This window comes from Cervus elaphus, chromosome 29 (genome assembly GCF_910594005.1).
Source record: "Cervus elaphus chromosome 29, mCerEla1.1, whole genome shotgun sequence".
Lineage (NCBI taxonomy): Eukaryota > Metazoa > Chordata > Mammalia > Artiodactyla > Cervidae > Cervus > Cervus elaphus.
The window spans coordinates 23146635-23173026 of record NC_057843.1 but is presented as its reverse complement, the minus strand read 5'-3'; the positions used below and the strand labels follow the sequence as shown (position 1 = coordinate 23173026).

General features: G+C 39.4%; 1 protein-coding gene across 5 annotated transcripts in view; it reads left to right on the top strand.

The window, feature by feature from the left end:
* FOCAD (focadhesin) overlaps positions 1-26392 on the top strand; it is a 293625-nt gene that overhangs the window by 235514 nt on the left and 31719 nt on the right. For all 5 annotated transcript variants that reach the window (XM_043891497.1, XM_043891499.1, XM_043891500.1 and 2 more), the window contains 8 exons: positions 2399-2488; positions 9131-9278; positions 11386-11505; positions 13027-13149; positions 13614-13691; positions 14582-14653; positions 15946-16048; positions 18314-18394. In XM_043891497.1, coding sequence (XP_043747432.1) covers positions 2399-2488; positions 9131-9278; positions 11386-11505; positions 13027-13149; positions 13614-13691; positions 14582-14653; positions 15946-16048; positions 18314-18394 — 815 coding nt within the window. The remainder of the gene's footprint in view (positions 1-2398; positions 2489-9130; positions 9279-11385; positions 11506-13026; positions 13150-13613; positions 13692-14581; positions 14654-15945; positions 16049-18313; positions 18395-26392) is intronic.

Here is a 26392-nt window from a genome sequence, read left to right as displayed (position 1 = left end):
AGTGACTTTCCCCCCCCCCCCCTTTTGCTTCTGTGTTACAAATGGCAGTCTCTTCACCATCTGTGTTCATGTTCTTCCTTCAGTATCTTTTCAAGCTACATGTTTTACAACTAAAAATGAGCCATGGCAGTTTTTAATTCCAGACAACTCATTTCATCCTGTCCTGGCTCTCACTCTCTTCTTTTTAGCTTAGGAGGAGATGCTCCTGGTTTTAGGGCTTGACAGATTTGCAGTGTGGTTAATTTAATTTTACTACCTGGAGAAACCTACAGTGATTCTCCTAAAGCAGCCTTCCCTGGTTCTTAAGTTGCCTTCCACCCCTAATGCTGACTTGCCCGCATCTGCAGGAAACCCTGGGGAAGGACACCAGAAAACTGTTTCTCTGGCAGAGAGCCCACGGGTGTAACTGCAGATTTTGCCTTTGCCATATGATCCTGCATTTGATAGCATTCTCCTTCTGGTTGGTGATTTAGTACTGCAGACATTAATGTAATTATTCATGGTTCCCACCTTACTATTTCACAGTGGTGGTGGTTTTAGTTGCTAAGTCATGTCCAGTTCTTGTGACCGCCTGGACTCGCCCACCAGGCTCCTCTGTTCGTGGAATTTCCAAGGCAAGAATACTAGAGTGGGTTGCTATGTCCTTCTCTAGGGGATCTTCCTGACTCAGGGATTGAAACTGGGTCTCCTGCATCTCAGATGGTCTCCTGCGTTGTAGGTGGACTCTTTACCAACTGAGCCACCAGGGAAGCCACCATTTCATAGAATTAAGAAATGAATTAGGGAGGTCCTAATTTCATAGAGCAGGGGAATCTGAAATATTTGTCTTTTGGTACTAATAAATATTTTACTAGATAATGACAGTCTTTACTAGGTAATGACATTTTTGGAGAAAATTTCTATTTTTCCAAAACTCAAGTGTTTTGAGGGCTACTAACTCTGAATATGGAGAAGGAAATGGCACCCTACTCCAGTGCCTGGAAAATCCCATAGACAGAGGAGCCTGGTGGGCTGCAGTCCATGGGGTTGCTAAGAGTCAGACAGGACTGAGCGACTTCAATTTCACTTTTCACTTTCATGCATTGGAGAAGGAAATGGCAACCCACTCCAGTGTTCTTGCCTAGAGAATCCCAGGGACAGGGGGAGCCTGGTGGGCTGCCGTCTATGGGGTCGCACAGAGTCGGACACGACTGAAGCGACTTAGCAGCAGCAGCAGCAGCAACTCTGAATAATCAATGACATCAAATAAGTGGCCCAAAATGGCCCCTTAGGACAACAGGATCAGGACAATATCTTGGTCTCAAAAATGAAAAATCACTTTGTGTAAAAGAATTTTGACATTCAATCCATTTTTTTTTCTTGCTAAGGCTTATGAAAAATCTCCTGAATTTCAATTCCAGTCTAGAATTTATTCAGAAAAGCATATTATTCCAAAGCTTGTTTCTGTCATAACTACCAGAGGATTCTATTAATAGTTCAGCCTCTTTAGCATTTGTTTAGGATATTTAAGTACACTTTGCTCCAGAGAACATCTATAAGACTTATTTGGTTAAAACTATTAAAATTGTGTGTGCTCATGTGCGTGTTTTCTCATCACAAAATGTAATCCTTCACCCCAGGCAAAACCACTATAGTCTTGGTTGGAGAGGATATTACTTAAAGTGCTCTCTGGCTGGCTGGCATTCCAAGGACTGCATTCCACTCAGCATGGTCCAAGACTGCGGCCAGAGAGCTGAAATGCAGGGACCCCTTGATAATAAAGTGTTGGTGATGAAGCCCACAACTCTGCCTGAAAAAACAGACATAGAGCTACCTTTTAAGTTTCATTTTACCCTAGAAGTCATGGGTCTCACTAAGTTCTCATAGTTCTCACAATTACAAAATCCACATCAATTACTTTATAAAGGCAGAAAAATAAAGGGCCAGGTTTTTGTCCACCTCCTTAAAAACAAAAAAAGAATAGAACTGGAAAACCTTCATATTTACCACATAAAGTCAGAAGTGCCAGATGGATCTGGAATGATCATTGATGGTATCAGCTGAGTGGGTTAGTACATCCTCTGAGGAAAGTCACCTTAGCATTCCTAGAAATATTCTTTTTGGAATTCTGAGCTCTTGTTTTTCAGTGATTTAAAATTTGAATGAGCTGAGAAAATGCAAAACATTGGTTTGCAAGTGATGACAATATTCAGAAACCTAACTACTGAATGAATTCTTTGACTCAGTTTCTCTGTCTGCGGGATATATGTGCATCATCAGTATTGTTGGTTCCTACTTTTGTGTTTTTTTAATGAAATGATTTTCAGTAAAATACTAAGAGCAAAATATTGCATAGTATATATGTTGGAGAGTTGCATGATTTTCAATAACTCATTTTTCGCTCTTGGTCTTCACCCAGTGATATATCTAGCCAACAGATGAACCTTCTTCTGATGAAGTCTTTGGATGCCCTGGAAAACTGCTGCTTTGACCCTAGTCTTGAATACAAGTATGTTGATTCCATTCCGTCTCTGATGCTCAGAGATTGGATCTTTCTTTGCTATAAAATGTTTCATTCTATGGTGAAATATTTGTAGGACCCAGTCCTGAATTCCTTTACTCAGAATAATAATTTTAAAAAATCTGTAATTAAAGCTTATTTGTTATGAAAACCATGTTTCAGAAAATAGACAACTTGAACAATAGACAGTTGTTTCCATACAGAGCAACAAATGTCATTTTGTGGCTGTCGTTAAGTTTCCGATACCTTAGATTCTGTCTTGTACTTATCGTATGAGACATCTGTCTGGGGATGTGTAAGAATGACAACCTTTTTTAAAGATCTGTTGAAAATATTCTTTGAATTTGATTTGACGGAGAGAGGCTTTGCCTCATAATTTAGATTTCCCTATGAAATCCAGTGTCAGAGGCATCAAAATGGAAACAAACAGAGGTGACACCAGGCATTCCCACCCTCCTCACTATTAATAGATCCCTCCCCCCAAAAAAACTTTGTGCATTTTAAAGATTTTGTCTATTAAACTAAATATCTTAAAATTTATTTTCTCATTCCAGTTATAAAAAAAACAAAAGAGAATAATCAGAAAACAACCTCAAAAAATGGTGTTAAACATACTGGTTTAGTGAGACATTGAATGTTTTGTCTCGTCCATGTGGTTTGTGTGGGAAGAGAAATGCAGTTTTATTATGCCTTCTGAAATAGTGACACCAATGAGAACCTGCATTGGACCTTTTTGGACCTTCCTGTGTTTTGGAAGCTTGTGTTTAGATCTTATGGGGTTGAAGTTAATAGGAAACTCAACAGATTATAAGAACCAATCTATTATAATCTATTATAACCTCTAATCTATTAATTCATTTACTTCATACTATCATGGGTAGTGTTCAAATATGAATCAGATCAGTGTTTACCAAAATTGTCAGTGTTTAAATGTCTGGGCTTTAAGAGCTGGTGATCTAAAGTGACCTCCATACCACCTCACCTGTTAAGTTCAGACTTACAAGAGTTAATGGTGGAAGTATTGAAGGTATCACATATTTCATCATGTGTAAGTGAAGTCAGATCTTCACTTAGTAGGTGGTAGTTATGACGTCTCTCACATGCAAGCTGAGGTTGGATAAGAACCCCTGACATGCACCTGCTTTATCACACTTTAAAGTTGAACACTTCAGAGATGAGATGACATGTTAAGCGTGTGGTTTTGAGTATGGGCAAAGAAAGAGTTTGGAGGCATAATTGAAGTCTCAAATTTTAGAGAATGATTAATGGAAGGGATAGGGTCCTTAGCTGTTTTGGGGGCTGATGAAGATTTTTGAGCCTAATACACATGTTGGTGTTGTTGCCTTTTACAACCAAGGAGTAAGAAAAGTTTCTCTCCCCTCCCCTCCCCCCTTCCTTCCTTCTCCTGCCTGGCCCCAGAGGTGTTCAACCTATCTGTAGCTCAGGGTATTTAAAGCTGGCGGGGGGGGGGGGGGGGGGGGGGGATGTGATTAGCCTGCTCTAAACTTTGAGCTAGTTGGAACAATCAGGAGTGACTCTCATGTATTGTCTCCAGTAGTTTATAGGAACATTGTTTGAGTGTAGGGAGGACCATGGAGATAACTGAATTAGCCAAAGTAGGGGTGTTTATACATCGAAAACCTTCATATGTCTAAGCATATTTCACTTTAAAATTAACTTTTTATGATATAGTAATAAGATTCTTATTTCTTCATTCTTACCTCCCTTCTTTATTCTTGAAAGTGTTAGTTGCTCAGTCATCTCCAGCTCTATGGAATCCCATGGACTGTAGCCCACCAGGCTCTTATGTCCATGGGAATTCCCCAGGCAAGAATATTGGAGTGGGTTGCCATTTCCTACTCCAGGGGATTTTCCAGGGATCGAACCCATGTCTCCTGCACTGGCAGGCAGATTCTCTACCACTCAGTCGCGTGGGAAGCCCTGATTGTGCCCTAAATATTGATACTAAAGCAGGAATCATCATCACTTCGGTTTACAGATAAAGAATGAGTCTCAAATAGGACACTGGTTCAAAGTCACACCCCTCAGTGGCAGAGTCAGGAGAAAAACCCAGGTTGTCAGACTTTTCTCTTGCTTAGCACAGCATGGAGAATACATTTCAGTAGAAAGAAAGCAATTTGACACTTGACAGTGTGGTGTTGGTTTTTTTTTCCCCCTGTTGTGCAGATATTGCCCACCATTAAAAGCAAAACAGAAATTCTAACGACGCAGACCTGAATGCTTGGCTCATGGCACAAAATATTCCCCCATTCAGTGAGGTTACAGGAGTCTGATCCTCCCTCACCTGAAATACTGGAAGCGTTACCTGGAGGCAGTTAATAGATCTGGGAGCGCTGCCTCAAGTGATAGAATTCACCCAAAGCAAATTCACCACGCTTCTTGGATTTAATGGACCTGTCCCTGCTGAGAGAACCCAGCACCTGGTGTTTGGGGGTCCTATCGCTTACATTTTGCTGCCATCTAGTGGTATGTATTGGCCATTGCAGTCCTCCCAGCCCTAAATAGTCATGTTATCCATCGATGACCTGAGCATTGGTTAATTACTATTGAGCTTTTACAAATATAATAATATTTGAATAGCGCTTTGTAAAGGGCAAAGCGCTATACAAATGTTAACTGATATTAGAACTAATTATTAGATGGCCTACTACTTAATCTGCAGAATAACCTACAATAAACTAGGGAATTGAAGATTCATCTCTGGTTAATTTTAGCAAAATATATCATGTCTCAGTTGATATAGCAACATACATGTCAGAATTGCATAGATCTTAAGACTCAGAATTTCTTTTTGCCAGTGATATTTTAATATGCTTGGGTAAGAGATTCAAATAAGTAATGACAAAATGGGGCATACCATTTTAAAACTCAAATTCTCTTCATTGTTTGTTAGTATTCTTATAAGGGATTTATGTTAGCAAGTCAAAACCTCAAATTTGTATCTAACATAATTTATTTCATCTGTTTAAGACACCATCAACACAACTCCTTTTTGTTTTCAGTAGACAGAAAGATGTGAGAGCTACCTCTGCCCAAGTTAATCTCAGTTTAGAGCTGGTAGAGCAATGAAGTTAGAATGAGGCAAATGTATAGAAATGCTAAACTAAGCACCTAGGAGAATCTTTAAGACTTAGGACAATCAGTTCAGTCACTCAGTCATGTCCAGTCCCCATGGACTGCAACATGCCAGGCTTCCCTATCCATCACCAACTCCCAAAGCTTGCTCAAACTCATGTCCATCAAATCGGTGATGCCATCCAACCATCTCATCCTCGGTCATCCCCTTCTCCTGTCTTCAATCTTTCCCAGCATCAGAGTCTTTTCTAAGGAATCAGTTCTTCGCACCAGGTGGCCAAAGTATTGGAGTTTCAGCTTCAACATCAGTCCTTTCAATGAATATTCAGGACTGATTTCCTTTAGGATGGACAGGTTGGATCTCCTTGCAGTCCAAGGGACTCTCAAGAGTCTTCTCCAGCACCACAGTTCAAAAGCATCAATTCTTCGGCACTTAGCTTTCTTTATAGTCCAACTCTCACATCTATACATGACTACTGGAAAAACCATAGCTTTGACTGGACGGACCTTTGTTGTCACCTAGGAAAATCTTTGTCAGCACCTAGGAGAATCTTTAAGACTTAGGACAAAAGATACATTAAAATATAGAAGATTCAGAAATCAGAAGGAACCATCAGGAATGAAGCTTTAGGACTTCCCTTTTGCTGCAAGGTGGAGCAAATTAGAGTACATTGAAACAGTTCAGAAGGTCAATAGATGCATACAATCTAACATATTTATATTGGCACCCATATATAGTCAGCTAAAAACCATTATAGCAATGGATGATAACCTTGCCCCAAAATAATTCTGCTGTGATAATTTTTAGATAAATGTGAACTAAAAACCGGGATGTCTTTCTCTCAAGCTTTGTGCCCATGGCAAAAGAGGAGGGGGATAGAGATTTTTGTGTGCCCAGAATAGCAAGGCTTAGATACCTGCCTATTATTTGAAAAGGATGAACCCCAATAGTTAAGGGAGCTTTGAGAAGCATCTTTTTTCCTCATGAACCTGACACCTCTCTTCCCTAAATTAGTCTGGCAAAAAATAGAAATCAGGTTTTCTGATTTCACCGAATATAGTGAATTTTGCCTCCACTCATAAATTTTGCCTCCAGCTGAACATGAGAATCAAATCTGGGGGTTTTTTTGGGAGGAGGTAGGATTTTTTTTTTCCTTGATAGATGTTCTCTCAGCTTTAGTTTCTCTTGAAACTCTGCATCTGGTCAGTTCTTTAGCATTCAGTAAATGTAGGTTGAATGCCTGTCTCTGTCAAGCAGGGTGCTAGGTGCCACAGATATTGAGGAAAAAAACAGAAAAGGTACCCACCCTCATGGAGGGTGGTGAAGAATGTGGACACTAATTAAATCAACTCCCAGATAATCTTCATCAGAATTTATCATTAAAATTGTCTGAAGTGAATTAGTACAGGGTATTAGCAAAAGTAGCAGTTACATAGTCAAACAGGGAGAAAAAGTTAAATTTTAAAGTATTAATCACATTTGTCTAACTATCTCTTTGGTTTAATTTCAGGTTTTTATATTCATCAATATAGAAAGATGGCCAAAAAACTTTCCTGTAGAGTATAAATGAAAACAAAGACTTTAAATCCATTCTAATCAACAGCAGCCTTTCCTCTTTCAGAAATGTGATTTGTCTCTAAAGCACATAGTGTTCAGATGTTAGATGTTGATTTCACTGGTTGAAATATGCGTTATGCTAGTTGAGCTTGCTGTTAAGTTCATGTAAGCCAAAACAGCAGTCCTGCCTGACTTGGAGTGTTGCTGAAGTAGCTGCTTGATACAAGATTTTCTAATGCCAGATTTTTGTGCAATAGAACCTAGGAAAACACACCTGAGACATGTTGCCTTCTCATAGGCATTCCATCCTGGCATCATGCAAGGTGCCAAGAGGGGCTGGCTTCGGTCTGGGAAGACTAAGAAATCTTGGCTTCTGTCCGTGCCCTTCTGGAAACTCTCTGCTTGACCTTGAGCAAATCCTGTAGCCTCTCCTTCCTTCTAGGCATCTCCTGTCAGAGGTGGGAGCTCCAGAGGTATCAGGGGAAGTAACTATCATGTTTGAGAAACAGTGTGAGGGTCTTGATGACAGCTGAAGAGATAGGTGCTATGTAAGAGTAAAATGACATAACATACAACATACGGACCCCGAAATATGTTATTGGAGAGACGCCCTGGAATGTCTTCTTAAGCAGCAGGTATCAGGAAGTGAGGCAAGCCAAACCAGAGTCAGGATGATTTCTAAAAAAGTCAGCATTTCCTCAACTTGAAAAACAACAGTGATGATAGAAGAACTTTTTCAAAAGAGTAAAAAATTACCCTCAAGCCACATTATCTTATCATACTGACTAGAGGTTTTCTGGGAGAACAATTCTTTTCTTTGAATGGATGTGTATTCTTTCAGGGGGATGGGGGCACAATGCCCAGGATTCCAATTGAATTGTCACATGGGGTAACTTTTGACAAGCCTGTCATTTGTCCATTTTCTCTTCTGACCCGGTGGTACTTGGAGGGATCAGAGGGGAGAAGAGGATTAATGTCATTGTGCGCAGACAAACACACAGTTTCTTTGAGACAGAAATTCCACTTGTTGAAGTTGACTAGGAAACATGAAGCTCTTGGCAGTACCTCGTAACCATGCCTTGCGTTTGTTCCCCACCCTGTTATTAGTCAGGTGTCCTCAGATCATACCCTGAAATTTAGGCTTTTCTCTCCTTATGCAGTTAAACAGAGCGCTCTCAGCATAGGTGGGGAGAGGACCACAGCGTTTCTCTAAATGCAGAGATAGAACTGGTTTGACTCATCTTTATACCTCCTTCTCATATAGAGTTTGTCAAGCTGTTTCTTTTTTAAAAAATTATTTTTTGGTTTCAATTGGAGGATAATTACTGTACAAACGATCTCTTTTTTAAGATTGTTTATTTATTTATTTGGGGGGCTACCCTCTAGTCGGGCTATATCTCACGGAGGGGGGCTTCTCTTGCTGCAGAGCACAGGCTCTAGGACTCATGGGCTTCAGCAGTGATAGCATGCGGGCTCGGTTGCTCCAAGGCGTGTGGGATCCTCCTGCGCCAGGACTCAAACCCGTGTCCCTGTATTGGCAGGCAGATTCCTACCCACTGCACCACCAGGGAGGAACCTGTCAAACTATTTCGTGTATTTATTTGATGTATTTATCTATTTTTTTCCATTGGGTATTCAGCACTGGCATGGGCCATGGACACCTGTTTGGATGGCGGGTATCCTGGGGAAGGAAATGGCAACCTGCTCCAATCTTCTTATCTGGAGAATCCCCAGGCACAGAGGAGCCTGGTGGGCTATAGTCCGTGGGGTCGCAAAGAGTCGGACATGACTGAGCGATTTTAGGCAACAACAGCAATCCGTGTGGGGGCTCCTAGGGTGCACATGTATACCCATCCGCAGTTAAAATCCAGCCAGCTCACCTTGGGTTGTAGAGCATTGGTGACTCCCATGAAAAGTGAAGAGCGAGGGCATGGATTTCTTGTCGTTTTCACTCCTCATCTTTTTTGCCACCCAAGCACGGGCTGCATACTGGGAGTTGGCCTCGTCCTGTCCCTCATGAGTCACAGCGGCCAGACGGAGTCCCGAGTTCACGTGGCAGCCTCGCTCCGGAAGCTCTCCGCATACCTGGATGACAGCGGGAGCCAGAGCAGAACCTTCCAGGAGGTAGGGGACCTAGGTTCCACTTCCCTCCCCTCTGCTGGCTTTTGTTTTCCTCTTGCTGCTTATTTTCTACTTCCTCTCTGTTGGTGACTCTGATACTAAATCCTTCCTCACTTTTAACAGAGCTAAGGAGAAAATCTGAATGGCAAACAACCTATATATTAGATCATAAGGATTTCAAATAGTGCAGCTGTTTAAATCAATTTAGACTTACATGTGGCATATAAGATAAGAGCCCTGAGTGAATACAGAACCCTAACTCAGCATCACTAGAAGGCTAAGGAAGCTGCGATTTCTGGAGGAAGGTTAAATGGAGATTTTTAGAATTAGGATCAAGCCAAATATAACTTTAAGAAATGGCCAGGGATAAGCTTAAGAAGTTACAGATCCAAAAGGCATTTGATTTCTTTTTTTTTTTTTCATGTCAGCCAGCGTGAGACATTATTGAGGAAATTCCCTTTGCCACACTTAATGAAAAGATTTTTCTGTGATGGCGCCAAAAATATGCAGAATCGGGATCCTGGGCCCCCGTCTGTGTGTTGGCCGTGTCCACCAGGTCGTCTGAGGCCCGTGTGTCTGAGAGCCCAGGTGAAGCCTCATCGCCAGGCTCTTCTCTCTGGGAGGTGCCTGGGCCGACCTCCTGGCCTGGCCAGATTCTCTCTCTCATTAGAGCAGATCCTGTTTCCCCCAGCCTGCCCGCAAGCTATTGATGAGCGCATAAAGGCTGCTGTGTTCGCCGGCTGGGCTCCTCTGCTTTCAGCAATAGGCCTTGTTGAATCGGTGGGTTTCTTTGGTGCTCAGAGGCTTGAAGTTTTGTTCTGAGACATGCACCGCATTTCCATGTTTAAAGCGGTGAAGAGCATGATTGGAAACTATGTATTTTTTTTAAGCCGAAGGAGAAAATGTCATAAGCGAGGAGCAATGTGGTTAATAAAGGAAAACAAGGTTTTTATAAATTGAAGCATCTGTCTTCATGTTTTGATTTAGAAGGCCTCGAGCAAGCAGTTTTGCTTTTTCCTCTCCTCTGATTTTTGTTATCCAGTTTCTACCTTGGAAACCGCCTCTTTATTTTCATGCTGTGTCAACCAGTGTGAGGAGTCTAACATTTCTACTTTGTCTTAACAGCATCTTTGTGAGGGAGGGATTCATCTTGAAAATGCCAATGCAGGGAGGGATGCATCACCTTGATTTGGGGAAATGGAAGCTCAAATTGATGGAGTGACTTGCTTAAAGTTACTTAGCCAATCAGTGGTCAATTTTAGATTTACACTTAAATATTCTGTTTCTACTCCCAGCATTTTTTAAAAGATTATAATGTGTTCATTTATTTATTCATTTGCATATTAAAATCACACACCAGTGCTCTGATAATAATAGTATTATCCCTATTTTACACAATTATCTGACTCTGAAACCTGCCTTCCTTGTCCATCATGCTCCACTGCTTCTACTAGGGAATCTTAATGTAGCAGCGTTTCACTTCTTTGAATTTCCTCTCCTGTTTGACCTTGGATCAGAGTCCATGGCCATTAGCAGTATCCACTGGTGATGAAACTCTACTTCTACTGTTGAAGGAGCTTTTTGATTTAGTCTAAAGACCCAGGTTTGAATCTCTCTTCTGTCACTTGCTAGCTATGTGTAGTTGAGCCTCAAAACTTTTATCCAGAAAGTAGTAACCCCTATCTCATAATATTGTTATGAAATATAAAAGTTGGGGCTTCCCTGGTGGCTCAGCAGTAAGGAACCCACCTGCTAAAGCAGGAGACGCAGGTTCGATTTCTGGGTTGGAAAGATACCCTGGAGGACGTAATAGCAGCCACTCCAGTGTGCTTGCCTGGGAAATTTCATGGACAGAGAAGCCTGGTGGGCTACAGTCCATGGGATTGCAAAGAGTCAGACGCAACTGAGTGACTAAACAACAACAACAATAATAATATAACAACAGCGACAAATAAGTTAGGTGGCAGAACAGTGCCCGGTCTGTAGTGGGCATACTCGAATCCAGTCCTTATCCTAGGAATAAGTTTGAGAAAGTATTGGTGTCAACTAAACCGTGTTCTTTCATTTCCCCTCATGAAGACCCCATGTTTCTGCTGTCTCTTCTTCTCAGGTCCTTGCCTATACCCTCAGCTGTGTATGTACATCTGCGTTCAGTGCTGGCATCATTGAGGCAGTGGAGGCTGAAGACATCATGAACAAGCTTCGACTGTTAGTGAACAACAACCAGCAGGTTGGAATTTCTGGTTATTTCTCTGTGGGTTTCAGGCTGCTTTGAAGTCCTAATTCTGATTTACTCCGAATTACACTTTAATGAAGTATTTTTTTGTGCCCAGAAATGAGAAACGTCTAATTCTTATCCACAGCTTTAGCCAGTATCTAGAGACATCTTTTTCTCTCTTTATCATCCCCTATAGACATTTTTTTCTTTTTTGGTGTGAGTCTGAAAGTCTTTTTGCTCTCTCCAATTATTGCTCTGTATAAAATCTTAAAGCACATGGCTAGGGAATAGAAGAGTTATGTAAGGCTAGAGACAAAAATTCATAAAGATAAAAATACATAGAATAATTTAATAAAGTAAAACCTCCACAAATTCAAGGCAGAGAATCTCTGCTCATGACTAAATATATAGGAAAATTTAGATTACTGCAATGTAAATGAAATACCCTTAAAATGTTCCCTCTGAAATATTAGTCAGCCTTCAAAAAGAAGAAAATTTTGACATAGGCTATGACATGGATAACCTCCAGGACATTATGTTGAGTGAAACAGGCCCATAACAAAAAGACAAGCACTGCATGTTTCTGCTGATATGAAGTACTTAGAGTAATCAGAAGTGTAGAGATAGAAAGTAGAATGGTGGTTGCCAGAGGCTGAGGGAGGAAGGATAGGGAATTAAAGTTTAATGGGTATAGAATTTCAGTTTTGCAAAATGAAAAAGGTTCTAAAGATGATTGGGAGTGATGGTCACACAGCATTGCGAATGTACTTCATACCATTAACTGTTCACTTAAAATGGTTAAGACGGTAAATTTTATGTTACATATATTTTGCCATAATTTTTTTAAAGCTGGAGGGGGAAAAATGCTCCTTCTGATTATGCATGCTCTAGAATTTCCCTGTTTCTCCTTTGTTTGCTTGGTTATTTGTTTTTTAGTTTTCTCTGAAGTCTTAATATTGGCTATTGTGGGTTATTACAGGATTCAGGCCAGGTGTTAAGCCTATGTTGTATTTTACTGTTATTATTTTATGGTTATAGGCCTACTGGCTTACATTCAGAATAGATTTTGCCTTGTAAATCAACTATACTTCAATACAAAAATAAAGTTAATGTAAAAAATCAGAAAAAAAGAATAGATCTTGCAAACACCAAAGTATAGAATTTTCATATGCTATAATCATTGCAGGACTTTTTCTCCTCTTGTTTGGAGATTGACTGGGCTTGGGTGATTTACCCTGATATTTTTCACTCTAACTCTCTTCTTAGAATTTGGATTGTTTGACCCAAGTCAGTCACTAGTGCAGTGTTCTTTTCCTGAAATATACCACTCACTGAAACTGAATTCCTTACAATTAGGCTGCAATTTCTCTTGCAAACTGGTTTAGAGTTTTTAAATCTCTGATGTACAGATGGCAACAGAATGTGTCTGTAGGAAAGGAGCCCCTCAAAGTGCTTGTTTTGCTGTACATGAACATTCTTGATCTGTGCCAGTCTTCTTTTCTCTCACCTCTCTTTAAAATTTATTTCTAACAGACTTCAGGTTTTGCCCTGGCATTAGGAAATGTAATTCACGGCTTGTCTGTGTGCGGACATGGAAAAGCTGAAGACTTGGGGAACAGATTGCTTCCGGCCTGGATCAAAACGGTCCTAACAGAGGTAGACGGCACTTCCTGCATGTTATTTTATATTTTTATAAAGGAAAAAGAGCTACTTTATTGGACCATTTATAGGCGCTGCCATAAAAGCTTAACCATAAAAAAATAGGCAGTATCAAATGAAAGAGACAATGTACTTGTAATGCCTTATGAATGATACATCCTGTTAACCATTGTAGTTTGTTTGTTTTTGTTTTAAACTGGCTATTTTGTTAGTGTTTTAATTTTATAACAGCACTCTGGTTTTGAAAACTAAACAATAACAAGAAGCCACCTGGGATCTAACAACTTTAACTTGTTTACTTTATTCAAGTCTGCTGCCCTCCTCAGTTCAGTGATGCAGGTTGTGTTGACCCTACAAATTTTGTACCATGTTGACCATTGGTTTCTCTGTGATATAATTCTTATCAAATTCAAACCCAAGGATTGTTCCCCTCTTGACATTTTCTGATGCTTTGTTTTCAGGGCTCTCCCACAATGCTTTGCTTGGCAGCTCTTCATGGCATGGTGGCCTTGGTAGGCTCCGAAGGGGATGTAATGCAGGTAAAAAAAAAATGGGGGTGACATCTAAATGTGTGCATAGTCACAGCAAGGAGGGAATACCCAATATCTCATTATGCTAAGGAAGACTGGTATATGCTCATGGTAATGGTTACACTGGGCTCTCTGGTATCTTTATATATGCTCTCAGCCAAGAATTCTTTTTGTAGAAATTTGTTCCTTGTTTTATTTGGGTTGTAAGAATTAAACCTAGTCAACTTATGTACTTTCCATAAAGTTCTCTGCCTGAGGAAAGCAATTGGATCCTAAGAAATTTCAAAAATTTGAAATAGGAAACTCCTCTTTGCATCTGTAATGTTTAAATATATATCTATGTAATTATGCTTTCTATAAATTTTAAAAGTTTTTAAAAACTTTAAAAGCTTTTCTACTGTAGACTTGGAAGAAAGTAAACATGTTAGTCTCTCAGTTATGTCTGACTCTTTGCAACCCCATGAACTAGAGCCCTCCAGGCTCCTCTGTCCATGGAATTTTCCAGGCAAGAGTACTGGAGTGGGTTGCCATGCCCTTCTCCAGGGAATCTTCCCAACCCAGGCACTGAACCCGAGTGTCCTGCATTGCAGGCAAATTCTTTACCTTCTGAACCGCCAGGGAAGCCCATCTATATGTATAAATTTACAAGTAATTCTAAGGCATTCCTTTGTTCATACAGTGAAGGTTTATTAAGTGACTGCTACTTGCCACACTGAACTGGCCCTAGGATATCAGTAATTTAATAAAACATGGATCTTGCCCTCAAGGAGCTCATGGTTTTTGTTTTTGAAATATAAGGACATATGATAAGTTATTCCATAGCTTAGACAATGACAACTCATACGGTGGGAATATCATTATCTACTTTTTTGAATGGTTATTTCTCCTTTTTCTTTCAGCTGAAGTCAGAAGCCATCCAGTCCTCTCAGTTTCAAGGCAGACTTAATGAAGTCATTAGAACTTTAACTCAGGTAAGAAGAAGAATTTCAAATCCTTAAGTGGGAAAACAGATATTCCCCTTTGTTGTCTTTTGCCTTTTCATGATACAAACTGTCTTACATAGAAAATGGGGAAATCTCTGGTCATTCATGGTGAGTTCCAGGGGCAATGGAGAATCGCTTAGGGCCCTGCATTTGCTGACCAACATGCATCACCTCTGGAAAAAAAGAAAGCTGGAATTATTGAGTTAACTTAAGTTACTTTGGTTTCTCTTAAAAATTAAAACCCGACCATGCAAAGAATGTCAGGCCCTCCAGACAAGGAAAAATAGAAGACTGTCAAAGGGCAGGGCAGATAGCTAAGCAGAATGGTCAAGAGGCACTAGTTCAGATGTCACTAAAAGTATTTGAGTGAATTATTGTCAGAGTTATTCTTGGCTAAAGAATAAAATTGTCCATCTGCTTAGAAATGATTTTATATTTTCAGATTTTTATTTAAAATGGCATGATGTTCATCAAATGGAAGAAGCTAAAAAAATATCACTGAGGCTCCTCTCAACCTGAAGCAGCTGCTACTCATATTTGGTCATGTTTCTTTATAAGCGTTCTTATTTTCTCTGCATAGTTATATTCTTACCACATGTAGACTTTTGTGTCCTCGGCTTTCACCTAGCATACTTGTTTGTCTTTTTTTTTTTTTTGTAAAATATAGCTGGTTATAATACTCACCACATGAAGAAGTTGTAGTAATTCATGCCTTTGAAAGCAAACAAATCTTGGGACAGAAGAAACTGTCTTTTGCATGTATGAATGTAAATATTCTCAAAAAATTCCTGAAACTTAAATTGCTATAACTTGGGTAAAAAAAAATCTATAAATGAAAAATATTATTTAAAAGGTCATATTATGAATGGTAAAATAGTAATAGAACTGTTTAAAGAAGAGAACCAAATAATATCTCCTTCTACTTTTAAACGTATTTTAGTCCTAAGCAACTATCAGCCCTTTTTACTTTTTGGATTTTCTTTTCCCATTTTTTGAAAACTCCTTTAGACCAGTATGACTCAGTGAAATCTGAGACAATTACTGATGCCTTCTGTCATGACTGATAGATTCATTCATTCTTTCATTCAGCAACACTTGTTGATCACCTCTGTGTCCCACATCTAGCATACTACACAGAGGATAGTACGTCTTGTTATAGAGCTTCTCATTACCAGCCAAGCTGCCACCTCATGAAAGATTAGTGACCTTCTGTGTGTGGCCTTTTATTGAGTGGAATTTGTACCTTGCCCATCGTTGAACTGTTAACATTTCATTCATAGGTCATCAGTGTGTCTGGGGTGATTGGTCTTCAGTCAAATGCCATCTGGCTTCTAGGACATCTTCACCTGTCTACTCTGTCCTCAAATCAAAGTAGAACCTCGGGTAAGATTGGAGTCATAGAGCATGGGAACTGGAAGGAGGGGTGCTGCTGTGGGGCTGTCTACTTTGTTAAGAGCGTTAATTTTCACAGCCACCTTCAGGGCTCTGTGTTACTGTCCCTCTTTTACGTCAGAGGAAAATGGACCATGGAGAAGTCTCCTGACTTGCCCAGCGTTACACAGCAGTTAAGTGGGAAATACACAGTTTGAAATCAGATCTGACAGCTGCCAAAGCCTGTGCTCTTTTCACTCTCCCTCTCTTCCTTCCTTAGAGATCAGTTTAGATGTTGGGTCTAACACCGTATTTTACAAAGAACCTAAGACTCAGAAGGATTACGTGACATAGGTCCAAGCTTAGTGAGAAATCCAGAAACTAGGAATCAGATCCTTGAAGCTTGGAACAGAGTTCTTTTTACTTGACTAGATGTAATGATAGTTTGTAAAACATTCATATTTCATTAAAAGACTCTTTATATGGCTGGAGTTCTGGTCCCTGCATTGAGAAAAGACTGAGGTAAATTCTTTTAAAGATGTGCATCTCCTTGGCCTTGGAATTAAAATCCTAGGTCTTAATGTAGCAAGATTTTTTTCTATTTCTATTGCTTTTTAATAAATGCAGTAAAAATATTTGCAGTTCCCATGTGCTTAATTTATGTATGTACTTGGAGATTTTCTGGGGAAGACATCAGTGTAATGCACTGGGACCTATATCTGCTTCTTGCTGTTTATAGAATTTTGACCACTGGCTCCCTTGGACTCAGGCCAGGGAGGTTTAGGTACCAAAGATTCCTCACTAAAACCTAGTTTCACATATCCCCTGACAGATATTCTACCGACAGCATTACCATGAACGTGGGCCACCGTAATTACTGTTTCCCTGCCTTTCAGTCATTCCTTAGCTATATAAATAGGGCATAGTTCCACAGCATTCCCCGCATAATGAACTTTATACATTTAAAAGCTGTCATACTGTGAAGTGAAGGTTGCTCAGTTGTGTCCAACTCTTTGCAACCACATGGACTGTAGACTGCTAGGCTCCTCTATCCATGGAATTCTCCCTCTGTCCATGGAATTCTTCAGGCAAGAATTCTGGAGTGAGCAAGAATACTGCTGTTCCCTTCTCCAGGGGATCTTCCCAACCCAGGGATTGAACACAGGCCTCCTGCACTGCAGGCAGATTCTTTACCATCTGAGCCACCAGGGAACCCCAAGAATACTGGAGTAGGTAGCCTATCCCTTCTCCAGGGGATCTTCCTAACCCAGGAATCGAACCAGGGTCTCCTGCATTGTAGGTGGATTCTTTACCAACTGAGATACCAGAGAAGCTGTCATATTAAAACTGGAAAAAGAAAAAAAAAAACATTGTCATATTGAAAACCCTTGGTAATGCTAGGCCTGAAGGACAGTGGTGTCTCAATGTCCTGGTAGAAATAGCATGTTTATGTCAGGCTTTTGCTTTTTTACATAGGCTTGTCATTGTTATCCTATGGGCTACATAGTCTGGCCCACATATATTCGAGGTCAGTTGTAGTGAATCTTCTTACACTCAGGTTCTTTGGGGCAAAATGACTATGTGTCTGGAAAAGTACAACTGCTCGTTTCTGATGGAATTTTCCAGTGGAGCCATCTATCCCAGTAAAAACCATCTCATGAAACAATATGGGGAACCAGGAGGAAAAGAATCTAGGAAACTCCCAGGACTCAACTAGCATAAATGTCACTGCGTCGCTATTTCAGGTCAGCAGGCACATCTGGTTTTTTATATGTGTTGCTCACATAGAAGTCCCTGTCTCATGAAATAAGAGAGTGACTAGTATTAATACTGATTGACGTATTTCCATGGTTCATATATCTGACTCAGGATGCCCTTGATAGCGCATAGAATTGTGGTCTCAGCTTAGAAGTCCAGCGGACTCCGTGCTGACACAGAGGAGGTCACTGGATTGGAGTTCATTGATGTGCCAAAGTGGAAAAGGGTGTTGTTTTTTTTTTAAACCACTTCGGTACAATTTTCTTCTTCTATGGTTTTTTCCAACCCCTCCCAGATTTACCACCGTTTTAGGTTTGCTTGCATAGTCTCAGTGATTACTTCAAGGCCAGCCACTTAATCTAATAGAATTAGTTGCAACCGCAGAGTATTGTTCTGAGATTAATGGCATAAACATCTCCGCTTTGTCTCTAGGTTGATATAGCAGCATGAGATCATTATCTTTCCTTCATTAGTCCTGCCAAGTTCACTGGTTAATTTGATCATTTCCTGTCTCCACAGTTCCTACTGACTACAGCTATTTGCCTGAAAACAGTTTTATTAGAGCAGCCATTGGCTTCTTCGTTACAGGAGGAAAAAAAGGCAAGTGAGCACATTTCTTGAACTCTTTCTTTCTACATGTTAAGTTTGTATGTCCTAAGCTTGCTTCTGTAGATTAAACAATACAAATCTGAAAGGGTGACTAATTTCTCCTCCCTCCAGATCATCTTTGCAGTAGAGCTGACTCGGAGACCAACTACAAAATAAGTGATACACAAACATACATACTGTGTATCCTCTTGAAATTACCAATCTAATATCTAATCTTCCTTTTGGCCATTTCAAAAGTATAAGAGCACATTACTTTTATTGTCAATTTCAAGCGAGTGTGACCTAAAAAGAGGAAACACACGTTTGTCTTACAGGACCTGACTTTGGAGGTAGGTCTTCTTGAACTTTGTGTGATCACTCTATGTTGTTCGAATCACTGGCTCTGGTTCTTAATTTTAGCTTGTGTTCTTTTTCTCTGCAATAATGCCTTTGTGATTCTTTGTTGCTGCCACCAACAACAGAAAGACAGAGATTTAGTGCTTTTGTTTTTAACTGGAGCCAAAATAATCCCACATAAATTTTTAAATAAATGCACATTAATGATACACATCTATAAATTTATGCTTTGAGGAAAAAAGGGATCCAAACTGAGTGTGTTGTGGCTGAGGAACCAGTTTTATGTAATGTTCTTTCATTGATGTTTTGCTAGTTTCTTTCTTCGTTGGGCTGGTTGTGTCAGTCAAAACCAATGGGCAAAACCAATGCCTGTATTACAACAAATCCATCCAAATTTTAGGGGGAAAGTCTTTAAACAAATTAAAATGAAGACATCTGGAGGAAGAAAATTTGATTAATGGAGGTCATGGAAGAATAAAATCTTACCATTGGAAGGGACATTAGAGGTCATGTCTGTTGTCTAAGTTTCTACTGAGTACAGTAATCCCTGGAGCTTCCAAGTTATAAACTACTCTCAAAGCTTGGACATAAATTCCATTAGTTTCTGGAGTTCCAGAAATTGTGCTATTATCCTTGAGTTGTGAGTTAGCATAACTTGCTTTTCGTATCTTCAGTAAAAGTTGGTATAATGTTACATCATTGTCGCACAAGATACATGTATATATGACCATGTCATTTATTACACATAATATGGAGTTGTTTATATATTGCCATAAATTAAATCTTTTTAAAGTAGATATTGAAAAGAATTCATTTGAATCAGTTCTAATGAGATGGATGAAACTGGAGCCCATTATACAGAGTGAAGTAAACCAGAAAGATAAAGACCAATACAGTATACTAATGCATATATATGGAATTTAGAAAGATGGTAATGATAACCCTATATGCAAAACAGAAAAAGAGACACAGATGTACAGAACAGACTTTGGGACTCTGTGGGAGAAGGCAAGGGTGGGATGTTCTGAGAGAATAGCATTGAAACAAGTATACTATCAAGGGTGAAACAGACCACCAGCCCAGGTTGGATGCATGAGACAAGTGCTCAGGGCTGGTGCACTGGGAAGACCCAGAGGGATGGGATGGGGAGGGAGGTGGGAGGTGGGATCAGGATGGGGAACACATGTAAATCCATGGCTGATTCATGTCAATGTATGGCAAAAATCACTACAATATTGTAAAGTAATTAGCCTCCAACTAATAAAAATAAATGAAAAAAAAAGTAGATATTGTAGCTGAGGTGTTTCCATTAATAGGAAATTGAATTCTTACTAAAGGAACATCTAAAATTTCCATGGCTAGAATAATTCTGCTGCTGCTGCTGAATAATTCTAGGAACATATTTTTGCTCTAGTTTTTTGTTGGTTTGTTTTTGTTAGTTTGCTCACTGATATCTTATAAACTTTTTAAATGATGCTAATGTGAGATTTTTCCATGAGAAATAAGATTCTTAAACCAAATGAAACACAGACTCCTTTTCTAGTGACTAAAATGTCATTTTACTCCCTAGATTCATATTTCTTAGCAGAAGTGAATTTTCTCTGAATCTTGTGGAAATTCTTGATAAAATGTAACATTTTTATGATTGGTCTGTCACAATACAATAGGAAATATTCTGTTCCAAAACTGAAAAACATTAAGTGAATTTGACATCAGAAATGTTATGTAAAATCTTTCTATTAAAGCTATTTGAAGACAAGTAAATGAAGTATTTTAAAAATGCCTTATTACCAATCAGATTTTTGGCATTTTCAGGTTGTGGGAGAGGGCTGCCTTTTTGTCAGGTTTCCTGACTAGATTCCAAGGAAAATCTATTCAGCCTTACACATTACTAATGATGACCCCAGAGGAGTGGGGGCCGTGGGAGGCTGACCTCCGCCTCGGAAGCCCATTTACAAAGACAAAACCAGACCCTGCTCTGTGGGTCTAAATGGGATGGCCAAATGCGGAGGTGTGCATGCAAACGAGTGTTTTCTTCTTCAATATGCCCAGCTCATTTGAATTTTAATAACTCCCTTCTGAAGCAGCTTTTGAGTTTAAATGTCTGGATGTCACTCATCAGAGCCCAGTGGGGCTGCTGATAGGAAGGATGACAACTTTGGTGAACTCTTTTGAGGAAGAAATGGCTTGAGAGAATAAAAATCATGCTTGGCGTAGGCAAAAGGGGGAAAACGTTTGGGATAGCATGGCTCCATTGCCTATGTGTGCCATTTAATAACTTACAAGAGGAAGAACAATGTTACATGTTATCCTTGATCCACACATATGCCAGGATGAGACTGGATGAAATGATCTCAATTTTAACCAATCAGATCTGAGATAGTGAATGTATTAGTCTGCATTCTCATGTTTAGGACTTTTCTCATTTTAGATGCCCACTTTAAAACTCAACAATAGAACATACCAAATATTCACAGTATCCATTCCTTCACACAGGCCTACATTTTTAAAACCATGCCAAATAGATAAAATTCCTTCCATTTTTGAAAGACTTCAATTAATAGTTTTGAATATAACTGGTTCTTTGCTATACTCTATAACATTTTCTTTTCTTCCCTAATAGTCCCACCTCCTGGCAGATGTAATTTTCTTTAACCTTTGTCATCATCATAATCTATTCCTATGAATATTTATTGACTGTGCTGGGCTTAAAATTTGCTTATAATCTAATTCCTCTTATTCTGGAATTATTTTTTTTCTTCTAAGGGCCCTCTAAGTTTTGGCTCTGATTTTTCCTTCTTTTCTATTCATTTGTTCTTTCTCCTGATTTCTGATATTTGTTTTTTCTCAACCTCAGAGTATATTCAGATTTCAAGATTTTTTCCTAATTTTAAAATAAAACAGTTAAACTGTCTTAAAAGTACTTACTGAAAGTCATCATTTATTTTTGGTGATAATGTTATATATTTCTACCTAATAATTAAGGGGGACTTCCCTGGTGGTCCAATGGCTAAGACTCCATGCTCGTGGCTCAGCTGGTAAAGAATCCACCTGCCATGAGGGAGACCTGGGTTCAATCCCTGGGTTGGGAAGATCCCCTGAAGAAGGAAAAGGCCACCCACTCCAGTATTCTGGCCTAGAGAATTCCATAGACTGTATAGTTCATGGGGTCACAAAGAATCGGACATGGCTGAGCGACTTCACTTTCACTAATAATTTAGCGTTATTTTCTTACCAATTCTCTTGCTAGGGAATATGACTTTCCAAGATTTTTCTACTAGGCTTTAAAGTTTATAGTAAGAAGTATTAATTTAAGGAAAACATATTTAAATCCTTAAAATTAAGTCATTATCAATGGCATTTTCTTCTTGATATGGATTCATTGCTCAGTGATTTGAGTGTATGAGTTGGGCTTGTACATAAACTATAAGTAGGTAGATTGTTGATTGATCATTTCTGGATTACTAGCATGAGACATAATTGTTGATGAGTCTAACCAAAAGAACAGAATGAACTCCGAGTATAGAATAAATGATATGAGAAAGTTGTCCTGTTTTCCTGAAATTATGAAGTTGGTTACCAAAGTATATTATTTTTAAATAGGTTAGTTTAGTAATAGCTTACCAATACAATTCTTTTTACGAAGTTATCAGAAATAAACACATGTGTATAACGGGCTTCCCAGGTGGCACTAGTGGTAAAGAATCTGCCTGCCAACACAGGAGACGCGCGTTCAATCCCTGAGTTGGGAAGATCCCCTGGAGGAGGAAATGGAAACCCATCTAGGGTTCTCACCTGGAAGATTCCATGGAAAGAGGAGCCTGACAGGCTGCAATCTATAGGGTCATGAAGAGTCGGACACAACTGAGCAAGCAATGTGTGTATAACATGAAGTTCAAAAACAGTATGAAGAAAAAGAAAGAATTCCCTGTAATCTCACCACCTAGAGATCACCTCAATAGATATTTGTGTCCAGTTTGTGTCCTCTAGCTGTGTGTGTGTTAGATTATGTTGAACTATAAAATGTATATTATTTTATTGTCTTTTTAAAATATATAACAAATTTCCATGTAAATGGACATGATCACCACTAATCTCCTGCATAAGGAGGGTTGGGAAAGTATGAAGAGCATTCTTACATCACTCTCTAGACTAGTGTTAATAGAGTATGTTGGGATTTTTTGTTGTTGTAAACATCATAGAAATATTTGAAAGAGTAAACAATTATCCCATGGCTTTCGGCGTATGTTAGTTGCTCAGTCGTGTCTGACTCTTTGAGACCCCATGGACTGTATGTAGCCTGCTAGGCTCCTCTGTCCATAGAATTTTCCAGGCGAGAATACTGAAGTGGGTTGCCATTCCCTTCTCCAAGATATCTTCTTGACCCAGAGATTGAACCCAGGTCTCCTGCATTGCAGGCAGATTCTTTACCATCTGAGCCACCAGGGAAGCCCTTTCTAACAGCTATTATCATTTAAAAATTTTACCTTTTAATTTGTTCCTTTTATGTACACACAATGTTTACATATTTCCCAGTGTACATATGCTTTGTATTCTTTAAGTTAATATTGTATTGTAAACATTTCCCTATTTTCCATATATTCCCATAATTATCATTTTTAAATGACTGACTGTAGAATTTTCTGTCAAGTTGATGAATCATAATTAACCCATTTCCTTATTGGTCATCTAAAATGTTTCCATAATAGAGAATATCCTTGTGCATGTACCTTTCCTTAGGATAAATTCTCATCAATTTATAATTAGACTCTGAGGATGTGATGACTATAAGGATGGCATGGCCTCATTGCTCTTCAGAAGAATTGTATCAGGTTCCAGTACCTCGGCCCTCTATAAATATCACAGGATAGCAGCTTGTCATAAAGGTTAAAAGCTTGGGAGCCAGACTGCCTGGGTTCATAGCCCGCTTATATGGCTTCTTAGCTGTGTCACTTCAGGCAAGCTGCTTAAGTCTGTAAGGCTCAATTGCCTCTGTAAAGTGGAAAAAATAATTGCATCTTCTTTCTAGAGTTTTTGTAAGGATTATGAGTTTATGAGTCATTTTATATAACAGTGCTTAGAAAATAAATGAAGAATAAACCCTTTCTAGTTATCATATTACAAAGCAAACCTTCATTTAGATAAACAAATGACTATAATAAAAGCCAGGCAGGTATAAAATGATGCCTTAAGGCTAATTTGCATTCATTGTCAGAAGGAATGAACATTTTTGTATGTATTTACTATTTGAGATGTGGTTTCTTTTTTTAATTAAATGTTAGACTTTCTTTTTGGGGCTCCCCAGATGGCTTAGCGGTAAAGAATCTGCCTGCCAAGGCAGGAGACACAGTAGATGCAGATTCAATCCCTGGGTCTCTAAGATCCCCTGCCGGAGGAAATAGCAATCCACTCCAGTATTCTTGCTGGGATAATCCCATGGGCAGGGAAGGCTGGTGGGCTCCAGACCCTGGAGTCACAAAGAGTCAAACCCGACTGAGCACACACACACACAGGGAAGTACATAAACCTACAAGCCATAAGCAAGAAAAAGAAAATTCCATTATCCCATTTACATTTTTCTGTAGACTTTCTCATGTAAGGAAAAGCTGCCTGCCCTTCTTTCTATGCTTCCTTCCTGTCTTTCTTCTCCTTTCTTTCTGCCTGTCTCTCTTTTGATATGGACCACTAAATTCCTACTGTATTTAATTATTATTCAGTTATTCATTATTTTGAATTGTCCTCAAATTGTTCCAGATTAGATAAGAGCCTCTGACTCTTATGTCCTTCTGAGATAACCTCATCATTCTTTGAGTATATCCTTTTGTTTATGGCACACAAAGATGTTCTAGGTTCATCTTATTTTATCCTCAGACTTGTAGTAGCCTAAGAACTCAAGTGTCTTTTAGTGGAGAATGATATTTAGAAGTCAAGATCTGAGTACAAATTACTACATTGCTACTGAGGTAATCAGTGCTCCTAGGCCCTTTCAGTGGGCACTTAGAAAATTTCTAAGTGCACTTCTTCCCTCCCCTCCCTTCTCTCTCTCACATATGACTGTATTTTCATGTCTAGCTATGTGTGTTGAAAACCATGAGTTTACACCAACATCTCCAAACCAGTATCGCAGATTTCCTTCTGCATTTTCCTCTTCTTATTTGTAACCTCCTCTAGATTGTAAGAAACCCAGCTCCCGTTATTCTCAATGTATTTGCCAGAGTCCTGATAAACCTGCCTTTCTCTCTCTTGGGCCCTGATTTCCACTGGGCAGCCACCCTGCTTGGCGGCCTTCCTGGTGCTCATGGGCTCAGGGATGTTTTTGTTTCTGGTGACACCAGATGATGTACTTGGTCCTAAGACAGAACATCCTACCAACTCTTGTGTCTGACTGAACCATCAGAATCAGCAACTGTTATCAACAGCTATCTTGGTTAGCAGTCAGACAGAGGACAAGATGGTTGGATGGCTTCACCTGACTCACGATGGACATGAATTTGAGCAAACTCCAGGAGTTGGTGATGGACAGAGAAGCCTGGTGTGCTGCAGTCCATGGGGTCACAAAGAGTCAGACATGACTGAGCGACTGAACTGTACTGATCTTGATTATATAGTGGTTCCTGGCATGGGGCTTAGCATCTGCAAAAATATGCCTGCTGTCTTTATATTGTCTACCTGTGTTTTCTAAGGACTTTGTCTAGAAAAATCCTACTCATCCTTTCCATTTTGTTTTAAACATCCTTTCCTCAGTGGAAGGCAAGGGAGGATTCCCAGATGTTCCCTGATTAGTATAGATTTGCTATGTGATACGTTCCTTTATGTTTTTTGTAGTACTTTACACATGTGTAGTTATCTGCTTAATTATTCATGATTCTTTGTTTAAAGTCCATCTTTCCCATTAGACTGTAATTTCCTCAAGGGCAGGAAGAGCTTCTGTGTTTAATCCTAAATGCTTAGTACAGAGTACTTGGTACATGTTAGCAGTTTTCAAATATTTGTTGTTCTACTGCTTTAATCATGTAGACACACCCACACACACATATATATATATATTTCTTCTAAACAGTGCTAAAGATGGAGAAGGTAAAGATATATCCACACAATATAAGTGACAGCATGCTGGTGATGGAGCATAGAGACACCAGCAACTGTTAGCCTACTTGTTACCAGACTTTTCCTGTAAGAGTTGCGGATGTACATTATAGCGTTGAGATCGGATCCTCTGTGTAGCCAAAGTATGTGTGATAATGGGTCCTGATGTAATGCATTAGGTTCGGATATGCCATTTATATCAGGGTTCTTTGAAGCTGTCAACTGGGTGAGGGATTTAAAGCAACTTTGTACCCGGATTTTAAAACATCTGGATCCTTTTAACAAGTACTGTTAGGCCTTCTGAGTTGCAAATCCATTGTCTATAAAGCATTCCGGTATTTCTTTTTATCTGAGGCACTTGTGTGAAAGACAGAGCTCTGTAATAAGGGAACTGATCATTCCCGTATCCTAGGTGTGGAGTCTTGTGTCTGATGCTGATGATCTCTGGGGAGAGAACCATGTGACTCTGATCTCGCATTTTAGGGCTACCTCTCTCTTCATACTTCCCCCCACATGCTTAGAACTACCAGGTATTTTCTCCATTCCTAACATCTACTATAATTTCTT